This window comes from Aphelocoma coerulescens, chromosome 30 (assembly GCF_041296385.1).
Source record: "Aphelocoma coerulescens isolate FSJ_1873_10779 chromosome 30, UR_Acoe_1.0, whole genome shotgun sequence".
Taxonomy (NCBI): domain Eukaryota; kingdom Metazoa; phylum Chordata; class Aves; order Passeriformes; family Corvidae; genus Aphelocoma; species Aphelocoma coerulescens.
Window position 1 is genome coordinate 912,348 of NC_091043.1, and position 14,186 is coordinate 926,533.

Below are 14,186 nucleotides of genomic sequence, written 5' to 3' on the forward strand. Positions count from 1 at the left end.
TTCCAACAGGGATCCAGCATCCGGCCATGAGGGTTGGGATCTCCAGAATTCCGGGAGGATCCTTCCGGAAGCGCGATTCCGACTGGGATCAGCAACCAGTGATGGACGTTGGGATCATCCTTGGGTTGGAATCCCTGGAATCTCCGTCTGGACGTCGTGATTCCAACTGGGAGCTGACATCCGATGCTGGAGGTTTGGGATCACCTTTGGGATCTCCAGAATTCCTGGAGGATCCTTCTGGACCAGAAAATTCCAGCTGGGATCCACCCATCGGCCTCAGCAACGCTGGAGGTTCTTCCTTGGCTTGGAATCCCTGGAATCTCCTTTTGGACCAGAAAATTCCAACTGGGATCCAACATCCAGCCATGAGGGTTGGGATCTCCACAATCCAGGAGGATCCTTCCGAAAGCGCGATTCCAACTGGGATCAGCGACCGGCGCTGGACGTTGGGATCGTCCTTGGGCTGGAATCCTTGGAATCTCCGTCTGGACCTCGCGATTCCGACTGGAAGCTGACAGTCGGCGATGAATTTTGGGATCATCCTCGTGGTCCAACTGGAGCAGCTCCAAATCCCACCCCAAATCCCGGCCAAGGGACTTTTTGGGAATTCAATCCTGGATTATTATCTCCGGTTTTCTCTTCTTCCCACCCAACACCCGGAATTCCGGCCGATTTTGGGGTTTCTTCACCGTTCCGTGATGATCCAGTGGGATGGAAACTCATCGGGATCTGAAAATCTGGGAATTCTGAGCCATGGAAACCCATCGGGATCTGAAAATGTGGGAATTTGAGGCCGTGGATGCCCATCCCAATCCGTGGAAACCCCTTGGCAGCCATGGATGGCCGTCAGGATCCACGGGAACCCATCGGGATCTGAAAATGTGGGAATGGGAAGAGCTGAAAATCTGGGAATTCTAAGCCATGGAAACCCATCGGGATCTGAAAACGTGGGAATTCGGAGCCATGGAAACCCACCTGGATCAGATTTTCTCATCTCCCATTCCCAGCCATTTCCTGTTGGAATTTTTTCCCCAAAAACTCCATTTTTTACCAGTTTTGTCCTCAGAATATTCCAAAGGTCGATCCCGGCTCCGGTACCGATCCCGGGCGTTGGCGCTGCCTTCAATAAAGGAAATTTATGGGATCTAAATGGGAAATTTATGGAATTCCTTCAGTTTTGGGAGGGATTGATGGGAAAATCCCATCGGGGTCCCGATCCCGGAGAATCGGGGAAGTTTCTCCGCCTCAGAATCCTCCCGGGGGGGGTTTATCCGTGGAATTCTGCCGAGTTCATCCCAGAAAATGCCACGAATCTGATGCCGTGGGAATTCCGGGCTCGGATAACGGGGCTTGGACGATGGCTTTGGTTAATTCCACGTTCCCTGGGGAGGAATTCCCGGGAAAAATCCCTCCCCAAATCCCAACTTCCGATCAGGGCGGGTTTGGAGCTCATCCCGTGGGAATGGGACGCGGATTTGGGGATGGGAAATTGCTGCCTTTGGGATGTTTCATCCCTGGTTTTTTTTTTTATCTTGGGAATTTTTGATCGTAGGGATTCTCGATCCTGGATTTTTTCAGCACCGGGAATTGAATCCCTGATTGGTGTTTTTATTATTTCAGGGATATTTGATCCCTGTTTTTTAAAATTTAGGGATATTTGATCCTGGTTTTTTAATTTTAGGGGTATTTGATCCCTATTTTTTGATTTTAGGGATATTTGATCCCTGGTTTTTTTACTTTAGGGATGTTTGATTCCTGGTTTTTTAATTTTAGGGATATTTGATCCCTGTTTTCTTTAATTTTAGGGATCTTTGATCCCTATTTTTTGATTTTAGTGATATTTGATTCTGGTTTTTTAATTTTAGGGATATTTGAGCCTTATTTTTTAGTTTTAGGAATATTTGATGCCTATTTTATTAATTTTAGGGATATTTGATCCCTGTTTTTTTTAATCCACATTACTATTTTTTTTTTTAATCACTAGGAATTTAATCCCTGATTTTCTTTTATTTTAGGAATATTTAATCCTTGAGTTTTTTTCTCCCCAGGATATTTAATCCCTCATTTTTTTACCACTGGAATATTTAAGCCCTGATTGCTTTTGTTTTAGGAATATTTGATCCCTGATCTTTTTATCCGTGAGATATTTTGATATCCAGGGGTTTTTTAATCCCTCCTGCCGAGAATCCGGCTCCGGATCTCCCCTCCGGACCCGCGGCGTTCCCGGGATTCCTGAGCCTGGTCGATCCATGGATTTTCTTGGATCTTTTTCCAGCAATTTTCCCTCCTTTTTTTGGCGGCAAAAACCCCGATCCCCGATCCCAGCAATCCCTGTGGGATTCCGGCCCCATCCCTGGGCAATTCCAGCCCCATCCCCGATCGGGTTCATCCGGTGCCGTTCCCGAATTAATTTTTTTTCTCTTCCCGTTTTTTTTTTTTGGCAGAAATGGCGCCGAAATTGAAGAAAAAAGGGCACTCGGGGCGGGAGCAGAAAAAGGTAGGAATGGGATGGGGAGTGGGGTGGGATCCATGGGTTGGGGTGGGATCTGTGGATTGGGGTGGGATCCATGGATTGGATTGGGATGGGATCCATGGGTTGGGATGGGACCCATGGGTTGGGATTGGATCCATAAATTGGGATGGGATCCATGGGTTGGGATTGGATCCATGGGTTGGGATTGGATCCATGGGTTGGGATTGGATCCATAAATTGGGATGGGATCCATGGGTTGGAATGAGATCCATGGGTTGGATTGGGTTGGGATCCGTGCATTGGGATGGGATCCATGGGTTGGGATTGGATCCATGGATTGGATTGGGATGGGATCCATGGATTGGGATGGGATCCATGGATTGGATTGGGATGGGATCCATGGGTTGGGTTGGGATCTGTGGATTGGGAATGGGATCCGTGGGTTGGGATTGGATCCATGGATTGGGATGGGATCCATGAGTTGGGATTGGATCCATGGATTGGATCGGGGTAGGATCAATGGATTGGGTTGGCATTGGATCCATGGATCAGGGTAGGATCAATGGATTGGGATTGGGATGGGATCCATGGATTGGAATGAGAACCATGGGTTGGACTGGGTTGGGATCCATGGATTGCGTTGACATTGGATCCATGGATCAGGATGGGATCCATGGATTTGGGTTGGTTATTTTGATGACCCAGAAGGACGTTTCGGTGACCAGAACCCTGTTTTGATGACCCAAAAGGACACTTAGATGACCCAAAAGGACACGTAGATGCCCAAAACCCCATTTTGATGACCCAAAAGGACACTTAAGACTCCCAAAACCCTGTTTTGATGACCCAGAAGGACACTTAGATGACCCAAAAGGACACTTAGATACCCAAAACCCCATTTTGATGACCCAAAAGGACACTTAGATACCCAAAACCCCATTTTGATGACCCAAAAGGACACTTAGATGACCCAAAAGGACACTTAAGACTCCCAAAACCCCATTTTGATGACCCAAAAGGACACTTAGACAACCAAAACCCCATTTTGATGACCCAAAAGGACACTTAGATGCCCAAAACCCCATTTTGATGACCCAAAAGGACACTTAGATGACCCAAAAGGACACTTAAGACTCCCAAAACCCCATTTTGATGACCCAAAAGGACACTTAGACAACCAAAACCCCATTTTGATGACCCAAAAGGACACTTAGATGCCCAAAACCCCATTTTGATGACCCAAAAGGACACTTAGATGACCCAAAAGGACACTTAAGACTCCCAAAACCCCATTTTGATGACCCAAAAGGACACTTAGACAACCAAAACCCCATTTTGATGACCCAAAAGGACACTTAGACAACCAAAACCCCATTTTGATGACCCAAAAGGACACTTAGATGCCCAAAACCCCATTTTGATGCCCCAAGAGCTCATTCCCGAAACCCAAACCCCCATCCCACCTCTAACTCCTCCCTCTTCCCCCCAGCACCACCACCACCACCACCAACCGGCGCCGGCACCGCCGCAGCCTCCTCCGGCGCCGCCTCAGCCCGTCCCGCAGGCGCTGCAGCCGCCGCAGCCGCCGCCCGTCCCGCAGCCCGCGGCGCCCCTGAAGGCGTCGCCGCCGCCGCCGCCCTTCGTCCCCGCCCAGGTGCCCGTCCTGGAGCACCCCTTGCCGGGGACCATGTTTGACACCATGGCCCATTTCGGCCAACCCATCCTGCACCTGCCCCAGCCCGAGCTGCCCCCGCCCCACCTGCCCCCGGCGCCCGAGCACAGCACCCCCCCCCACCTCAACCAGCACGTGGTGTCTCCTCCAGGTGAGCGCCGGCGCGGGCTGGGGTCTCCTGGAAGGGGGAGGGGGTGGCGGTGGGGGGAGGAGAAGGGAGGTTCTTGGCCCTCCATGACGGTGACGGTGCCACCACGGCCTCGCCGGGACGTCCCGACGCGTTTTCCCTGATGAGGAAGAGGATGATGGTGGTGGGGTGGGGTTGGTTGGCTCTCCATGTCCAACGTGGTCTTGTTGGGATGTCCCAACGTGGCAGAGGGTGAGGATGGCAGTGGGTGGAGGAGAAGGAAGGTCCTTGGCACTCGATGACGGTGACGGTGCCACCACGGCCTCGCCGGGACGTCCCGACACGTTCTCCCTGATGAGGAAGAGGATGGTGGTGGGGTGGGGTGGGGTTGGTTGGCTCTCCATGTCCAACGTGGTCTTGTTGGGATGTCCCAACGTGGCAGACGGAGGGGATGGCAGTGGGTGGAGGAGAAGGAAGGTCCTTGGCACTCGATGACGGTGCCGGTGCCACCACGGCCTCGCCGGGACGTCCCGACACGTTCTCCCTGATGAGGAAGAGGATGGTGGTGGCGGGGTGGGGTTGGTTGGCTCTCCATGTCCCAACGTGGTCTTGTTGGGATGTCCCAGCGTGGCAGAGGGTGAGGATGGCAGTGGTGGGGGGAGGAGAAGGGAGGTTCTTGGCACTCGATGACGGTGACGGTGCCACCACGGCCTTGCCGGGATGTCCCGACACGTTCTCCCTGACGAGGAAGAGGATGGTGGTGGGGTGGGGTGGGGTGGGGTTGGTTGGCTCTCCATGTCCCAACGTGGCAGAGGGAGAGGATGGCAGTGGGTGGGGGAGAAGGGAGGTCCTTGGCTCTTGGTGGTGTCATCCCGACGTCCCAGAGGATGAGGAGGGTGTTGGGTGGGATTGGTTCCTCCTGGGAGGTTCTTCACTCTTGATGCTCCTCGTGGTCTTGTAGAGATGTCCCAACATCCCCGAGGGAGAGGACGGGGCCGGGTGGGACTGGGGGGTGACGGACAAAGCCCCGGAAGTTCTCCCGACCTCGCTGCCGTGGCCTTCCTGGGACATCCCAACGTCCAGAGGGAGAGGACGGGGTTGGGTGGGGTTGGCTCCTCCTGGAGGGTGATGGGGTGGGACAGTGGGCGATGGGTGATCCCATGGGAGCTCTCCTGATCTCAGCCCCGTGTCCTTCCTGAGACACCCCAGAGGAGGAGGACGGGGTCGGGTGGGGGTTGGGGCATGTTGGAGCACCCCATGGGAGCTCTCCTGACTTCACCCATGTCCTTCCTGGGACGTGCAGGAGGACAAGGATGGGGTTGGGTGGGGTTTGGGGGATGTTGGAGCACCCCATGGGAGCTCTCCCATCTCAGCCCCGTGTCCTTCCTGGGACATCCAGGACAAGGATGGAGTCGGGTGGGGTTTGGGGGATGTTGGAGCACCCCATGGGAGCTCTCCCATCTCACCGCTGTGTCCTTCCTGGGACACCCCAGAGGACAAGGACGGTGTCGGGTGGGGTTTGGGGGATGTTGGAGCACCCCATGGGAGCTCTCCCATCTCACCGCCGTGTCCTTCCTGGGACACCCCAGAGGACAAGGACGGTGTCGGGTGGGGTTGGGGATGTTGGAGCACCCCGTGGGAGCTCTGCCATCTCACCGCCGTGTCCTTCCTCCGCAGCTTTGCACAACGCTCTGCCTCAGCAGCCCTCGAGGCCCAGCAACCGGGCGGCGGCGCTGCCCCCGAAGCCGCCGCGGCCGCCGGCCGTGTCCCCGGCGCTGCCCCCGCCGCCGCAGCCGCCGCCGCAGCCGCTGCTCCCGCAGCCGCCGCTGCCGCAGCCGCCGCAGGTGCTGCTGGAGGACGAGGAGCCGCCCGCGCCGCCGGTGCCGCCTCCGCCGGTGCCGCCGCCGCCGGTGCCGCCGCCGCCGCCGCACCACAACCTCCCGCTGAGCACCAGCCAGATGCAGCTGTACCTGCAGCAGCTGCAGAAGGTGCAGCCGCAGACTCCGCTTCTCCCTTCAGTGAAGGTCCAGTCGCAGCCGCCGCCGCCGCAGCCGCCGCCGCCTCCCCCGGCGCTGCCGCCGCCGCCGGCGCATCCCGCGGTGCAGCCGCTGCAGCCGCCGCCGCCGCCGCCGCGCCCGCTGCACCTGCAGCCCCTGCCCTTCCCGTCGCACCTGGCGCAGCCGCCGGCGCCGCCGCAGCAGCCGCAGCCGCAGCAGCAGCCGCAGCCCCCGGTGCAGCCGCCGGTGCAGCCGCCGCAGCCGGCGCCGGCCAAGCCGCAGCAGGTCATCCAGCACCACCCGTCACCGCGGCACCACAAGCCCGACCCGTACGGCACCGGTGAGCGGCGGCTGCCGGAGCGAGGACGGACGGACGGACGGAGGGAGGGAGGGAGGGAGGGATGGATGGATAAAGGATGGATGGATGGAGGGATGGACACAGGGATGGATGGAGGGATGGAGGGATGATGGAGGGATGGATGGAGGGATGGATGGATGGATGGAGGGATGGATGGATGGAGGGATGGATGGATGGATGGATGATGGATGGATGGATGGATGGATGGATGGATGGAGGGATGGATGGATGGAGGGATGGATGGATGGATGGAGGGATGGATGGATGGATGGATGGATGATGGAGGGATGGATGGAGGGATGGATGATGGATGGATGGATGGAGGGATGGATGGATGGATGGAGGGATGGATGGATGGAGGGATGGATGGAGGGATGGATGGATGGATGGATGGATGGATGGAGGGATGGATGGATGGATGGATGGAGGGATGGATGGATGGATGGATGGATGGATGGATGGATGGATGGATGGATGGAGGGATGGATGGAGGGATGGAGGGATGGATGGATGGATGGAGGGATGGATGGATGGATGGAGGGATGGATGGATGGAGGGATGGATGGATGGATGGATGGATGGAGGGATGGAGGGATGGATGGATGGATGGATGGATGGAGGGATGGAGGGATGGATGATGGATGGAGGGATGGATGGAGGGATGGATGGATGGAGGGATGGATGGATGGATGATGGATGGAGGGATGGATGATGGATGGATGGAGGGATGGATGGATGGATGGAGGGATGGATGGAGGGATGGATGGAGGGATGGATGATGGATGGATGGATGGAGGGATGGATGGATGGAGGAATGGATGGAGGAATGGATGGATGGATGGAGGGATGGATGGATGATGGATGGATGGAGGGATGGATGGAGGGATGGATGGATGGATGGATGGATGGATGGAGGGATGGATGGATGGATGGATGATGGAGGGATGGATGGAGGGATGGATGGATGGAGGGATGGATGGATGGATGATGGATGGAGGGATGGATGATGGAGGGATGGAGGGATGGATGGAGGGATGGATGGATGGATGGAGGGATGGATGGAGGGATGGATGGATGGAGGGATGGATGGATGGAGGGATGGAGGGATGGATGGAGGGATGGATGGAGGGATGGATGGAGGGAGGGATGATGGATGGAGGGATGGAGGGATGGATGGATGGATGGATGGAGGGATGGATGGATGGATGGATGGATGGATGGATGGAGGAATGGATGGATGGAGGAATGGATGGATGGATGGATGGATGGATGGAGGGATGGATGGATGGATGGATGGATGGATGGAGGGATGGATGGAGGGATGGATGGATGGAGGGATGGATGGATGGATGGATGATGGATGGAGGGATGGATGGAGGGATGGATGGATGGAGGGATGGATGGAGGGATGGATGGAGGGATGGATGGAGGGATGGATGGATGGAGGGATGGATGGATGGATGATGGATGGAGGGATGATGGATGGATGGAGGGATGGATGGATGGAGGGATGGATGATGGATGGAGGGATGGATGGATGGAGGGATGGACGGATGGATGGATGGAGGGATGGATGGAGGGATGGATGGATGGAGGGATGGATGGATGGAGGGATGGATAGATGGAGGGATGGATGGATGGAGGGATGGACGGACAGATAGACGGATGGATGGAGGGATGGATGAATAGAGGGATGGATGGATGGATGATGGAGGGATGGATGGATGGAGGGACAGACAGATGGACGGATGGATGGAGGGATGGATGGATGGATAGACAGAGGGATAGATGGATGACAGATGGAGGGACTGAGGGATGGATGGATGGAGGGATGGAGGGATGGATAAAAGATGGATGGAGGGAAGGATGGACGGACGGATGGACCGACGGATGGACGGATGGATGGATGGAGGGACAGACGGATGGACCGACGGATGGACAGATGGATGGAGGGATGGATGGACAGACGGATGGACCGACAGATGGATGGAGGGATGGAGGGATGGATGGACAGATGGATGGATGGATGGAGGGATGGATGGATGGATCCATAGATGGAGGAATGGAGGGATGGATGGATGGACAGACGGATGGACCGACAGATGGATGGACAGACGGACAGACAGATGGACGGACGGACGGATGGAGGAAGAGGAAGGGGTGCTGGTGGGGAAGGCTGCGGCGGGGTCTCCGCGGAGCCGCGGGGCTTTGAGGCCGCTGGAGGATCTCGCGGTGCCGAGGGTTTTGGCGTTGCGGAGGATCCCAAAGGTCTCCGCTTGTCCAGGCTTTCGGGGAGCTCCGGTTTTTGAGCATCTTCAGCTTTCGAGGGTCTGAAACATCTCCGGGGGTTTTTTTTTTGAGGTTCTTGCGGATTTCAAGGATGTCTCCAGGGGTTTAGGATCTCCAGGATTTCCAGTTTTTGAGGGTCTTGGGTTCTTGAGGATCTCCAGGTTTTGGGGGTCTTGAGCGATTGAGGATCTCCAGTTTGTGAGGTTCTTGAGGATCTCGAGGAGCTCCAGTTTTTGGGGGTCACGAGTTCTTCAGGATCTCAAGGAATTCCAGGTTTTGAAGATCTCGGGGATCTTCAGTTTTTGAGCATCTCGAGGATCTCCGGTTCTTGAGGTTCTTTGAGTTCTTGAGGATCTCCAGATTTTGGGGGGCTTGAGTCACTGAGGATCTCAAGGATCTCAAGGGTTCTCTGAGGACATCTCGGGGTCCCTCAGGGCCATCCTGGGGTTCTTTGAGGCCATTTTGGGGTCCCTCAGGACCAACCCGGGGTTCTTTGAGGCCATTTTGGGGTCCCTCAGGGTCCCTCAGGACCAAGCCGAGGCTCTTTGAGGACATCTTGGGATCCCTCAGGACCATCTTGGGGATCCTTTGAGGCCGTTTTGGGGTCCCTCAGGACCATCTTGGGGTTCTTTGAGGCCATTTTGGGGTCCCTCAGGGTCCCTCAGGGCCATCCCGAGGTTCTTTGAAGCCATTTTGGGGTCCCTCAGGGCCATCTTGGGGTTCTTTGAGGCCATTTTTGGGTCCCTCAGGACCATCACGGGGTTCTTTGAGGCCGTTTTGGGGTCCCTCAGGACCATCCTGGGGTTCTTTGAGGCCATTTTGGGGTCCCTCAGGGTCCCTCAGGGCCATCCCGAGGTTCTTTGAGGCCGTTTTGGGGTCCCTCAGGACCATCCTGGGGTCCTTTGAGGCTGTTCTGGGGTCCCTCAGGACCATCTCGGGGTTCTTTGAGGCCATTTTGGGGTCCCTCAGGACCATCTCGGGGTTCTTTGAGGCCATTTTGGGGTCCCTCAGGACCATCTCAGGGTTCTTTGAGGCCGTTTTGGGGTCCCTCAGGGTCCCTCAGGACCAAGCCGAGGTTCTTTGAGGACATCTTGGGATCCCTCAGGACCATCTTGGGGATCCTTTGAGGCCGTTTTGGGGTCCCTCAGGGCCATCTTGGGGATCCTTTGAGGCCGTTTTGGGGTCCCTCAGGGCCATCTTGGGGATCCTTTGAGGCCGTTTTGGGGTCCCTCAGGACCATCCTGGGGTTCTTTGAGGCCATTTTGGGGTCCCTCAGGGTCCCTCAGGGCCATCCCGAGGTTCTTTGAGGCCGTTTTGGGGTCCCTCAGGACCATCCTGGGGTCCTTTGAGGCCATTTTGGGGTCCCTCAGGACCATCTCAGGGTTCTTTGAGGCCGTTTTGGGGTCCCTCAGGGTCCCTCAGGACCAAGCCGAGGTTCTTTGAGGACATCTTGGGATCCCTCAGGACCATCTTGGGGATCCTTTGAGGCCGTTTTGGGGTCCCTCAGGGCCATCTTGGGGATCCTTTGAGGCCATTTTGGGGTCCCTCAGGACCATCCTGGGGTTCTTTGAGGCCATTTTGGGGTCCCTCAGGACCATCTCAGGGTTCTTTGAGGCCGTTTTGGGGTCCCTCAGGGTCCCTCAGGACCAAGCCAAGGTTCTTTGAGGACATCTTGGGGTCCCTCAGGACCATCTTGGGGTTCTTTGAGGCCGTTTTGGGGTCCCTCAGGGCCATCTTGGGGATCCTTTGAGGCCGTTTTGGGGTCCCTCAGGGCCATCTTGGGGATCCTTTGAGGCCGTTTTGGGGTCCCTCAGGACCATCTCGGGGTTCTTTGAGGCCATTTTGGGGTCCCTCAGGGTCCCTCAGGACCAAGCCGAGGTTCTTTGAGGCCATTTTGGGGTCCCTCAGGACCATCTCGGGGTTCTTTGAGGCCATTTTGGGGTCCCTCAGGGCCATCCCGAGGTTCTTTGAGGCCATTTTGGGGTCCCTCAGGACCATCTTGGGGTTCTTTGAGGCCGTTTTGGGGTCCCTCAGGACCAACCCGGGGTCCTTTGAGGCCATTTTGGGGTCCCTCAGGGTCCCTCAGGGCCATCCCGAGGTTCTTTGAGGCCGTTTTGGGGTCCCTCAGGACCATCCTGGGGTCCTTTGAGGCTGTTCTGGGGTCCCTCAGGACCATCTCGGGGTTCTTTGAGGCCATTTTGGGGTCCCTCAGGACCATCTCGGGGTTCTTTGAGGCCATTTTGGGGTCCCTCAGGACCATCTCAGGGTTCTTTGAGGCCATTTTGGGGTCCCTCAGGACCATCTCAGGGTTCTTTGAGGCCGTTTTGGGGTCCCTCAGGGTCCCTCAGGACCAAGCCGAGGTTCTTTGAGGACATCTTGGGATCCCTCAGGACCATCTTGGGGATCCTTTGAGGCCGTTTTGGGGTCCCTCAGGGCCATCTTGGGGATCCTTTGAGGCCGTTTTGGGGTCCCTCAGGACCATCTCGGGGTTCTTTGAGGCCATTTTGGGGTCCCTCAGGGTCCCTCAGGACCAAGCTGAGGTTCTTTGAGGCCATTTTGGGGTCCCTCAGGGCCATCCCGAGGTTCTTTGAGGCCATTTTGGGGTCCCTCAGGACCATCTTGGGGTTCTTTGAGGCCGTTTTGGGGTCCCTCAGGACCAACCCGGGGTCCTTTGAGGCCATTTTTGGGTCCCTCAGGACCATCTTGGGGTTCTTTGAGGACATCTTGGGATCCCTCAGGACCATCTTGGGGATCCTTTGAGGTTATCCCGGGATCTTTCCGGGGCCGTGCCAGGCTCCCTGGGGGCGGGCGGCGGGCCGGGGCCGCGGTGCCGGCGCGGTGCCGAGGCGGCGCCGGCGCGGTGACGACGCTGACTGACCGGTGCCCCCCCCCCCGTTGCAGGTCACCTGCGGGAAGCCCCTTCCCCTCTCATGATGCCTTCCCCACAGATGCCGCCGTTCCAGGGCCTCGTGCCTCAGTCGCCCCCTCAGCAAAACATCCAGCCAAAAAAACAGGTGCCACAGCGGGATCGGGGGATTTGGGGATCGGGGCTGGGGGGGGCGGCCGAGGCCGAGGCGCCGGAGCGGCGCGGAGAGAGGGCGGGAGCGACATCCGGCCCCACAAACAGGTGAAACAGCGGGGAGTTGGGATTTGGGGCTTTGGGAGCAGGGTTAGGATCAGGGTTAGGATTGGGGTTAGGATTGGGGTTAGGATTGGGATCAGCGCTCACAGAGGTGCTGGAGCGGTGCGGAGAGAGGGCGGGAGCGACATCCGGCCCCACAAACAGGTGAAACAGCGGGGAGTTGGGGTTTGGGGATTTGGGAGCAGGGTTAGGATCGGGGTTAGGATCGGGGTTAGGATTGGGATCAGCGCTCAGAGGTGCTGGAGCGGTGCGGAGAGAGGGCGGGAGCGACATCCGGCCCCACAAACAGGTGAAACAGCGGGGATTTGGGATTTGGGGATTTGGGAGCAGGGTCGGGATTGGGGTTAGGATTGGGGTTAGGATCGGGGTTAGGATTGGGATCAGCACTCACAGAGGTGCTGGAGCGGTGCGGAGAGAGGGCGGGAGCGACATCCGGCCCCACAAACAGGTGAAACAGCGGGGATTTGGGGATTTGGGGTTAGGAGCAGAGTCGGGATTGGGTTTAGGATCGGGGTTAGGATTGGGGTCAGGATTGGGGTTAGGATCGGGATCAGCGCTCACAGAGGTGCTGGAGCGGTGCGGAGAGAGGGCGGGAGCGACATCCGGCCCCACAAACAGGTGAAACAGCGGGGATTTGGGATTTGGGGCTTTGGGAGCGGGGTTAGGATCGGGGTTAGGATCAGGGTTGGGATTGGGGTTAGGATCGGGGTTAGGATTGGGATCAGCACTCACAGAGGCGCTGGAGCGGTGCGGAGAGAGGGCGGGAGCGACATCCGGCCCCACAAACAAGTGAAACAGCGGGGATTGGGGGTTCTGGGGATTTGGGAGCAGGTTTGGGGTCGGGGTTAGTACTGGGGTTAGGATCGGGCTTAGGATTGGGATCAGCGCTCACAGAGGCGTCGGAGCGGTGCGGAGAGAGGGTGGGATCGACATCCGGCCCCACAAACAGGTGAAACAGCGGGGATTTGGGGAGTTGGGGATTTGGGAGCAGGGTTGGGATCGGGGTTAGGATCAGGGTTAGTACTGGGGTTAGTACTGTGGTTAGGATTGGGGTTAGGATTGGGGTTAGTACTGGGGTTAGGATTGGGGTTAGTACTGGGGTTAGGATTGGGGTTAGGATCGGGGTTAGGATCGGGGTTAGGATTGGGATCAGCGCTCACAGAGGCGCTGGAAAGGTTCAGAGAGAGGTCGGGATCGGGAGCGACATCCGGCCCCACAAACAGGTGAAACAGCGGGGATTGGGGGATTTGGGGTTGGGAGCAGGGTCAGTATCGGGGTTAGGATCGGGGTTAGGATTGGGGTTAGGATCGGGGTTAGGATCGGGATCAGCGCTCACAGAGGTGCTGGAGCGGCGCGGAGAGAGGGCGGGAGCGACATCCGGCCCCACAAACAGGTGAAACAGCGGGGAGTTGGGATTTGGGGATTTGGGAGCAGGGTCGGGATCAGGGTTAGGATCGGGGTTAGTACCGGGGTTAGGATTGGGGTTAGGATTGGGGTTAGGATCAGGGTTAGGATCGGGGTTAGGATTGGGATCAGCGCTCACAGAGGTGCTGGAATGGTTCGGAGAGAGGTTGGGATGGGGATCGACATCCGGCCCCAAAAACAGGTGAAACAGCGGGGATTGGGGGTTCTGGGGTTGGGAGCAGAGTCGGGATTGGGGTTAGGATCGGGGTTAGGATTGGGGTTCGGATCGGGGTTCGGATCGGGGTTAGGATTGGGGTTAGTACTGGGGTTAGGATCGGGGTTAGGATCGGGGTCAGGATCGGGGTTAGGATCGGGGTTAGTACTGGGGTTAGGATCGGGGTTAGGATTGGGGTTAGGATCGGGGTTCGGATCGGGGTTAGTACTGGGGTTAGGATCGGGGTTAGGATCGGGGTTAGGATTGGGGTTAGGATCGGGGTTAGGATCGGGGTTAGGATCGGGATCCGCGCTCACAGAGGCGCTGGAAAGGTTCAGAGAGAGGTCGGGATCGGGATCGACATCCGGCCAAAAAAAGAGCTGAAACAGCCGGGATTTGGGATTGGGAACGGGGTTGGGATCAGGGAGGAAGAGGAGGAGGAGGAGGAGGAGGAAGAGGAAGAGGGTCGGGGTATCGGGGCTGGGATTTCCCACAGGAGGTGGGAGGCAG

The 14,186-nt window shown here is 57.3% G+C and overlaps 1 protein-coding gene across 3 annotated transcripts in view; it reads left to right on the top strand.

The window, feature by feature from the left end:
• The window catches only part of BRD4 (bromodomain containing 4), a 68,021-nt gene that overhangs the window by 37,699 nt on the left and 16,136 nt on the right, over nt 1–14,186 (top strand). For all 3 annotated transcript variants that reach the window (XM_068997843.1, XM_068997842.1, XM_068997844.1), the window contains exons 14-17: nt 2,445–2,497; nt 3,963–4,296; nt 5,950–6,609; nt 11,818–11,930. In XM_068997843.1, coding sequence (XP_068853944.1) covers nt 2,445–2,497; nt 3,963–4,296; nt 5,950–6,609; nt 11,818–11,930 — 1,160 coding nt within the window. The remainder of the gene's footprint in view (nt 1–2,444; nt 2,498–3,962; nt 4,297–5,949; nt 6,610–11,817; nt 11,931–14,186) is intronic.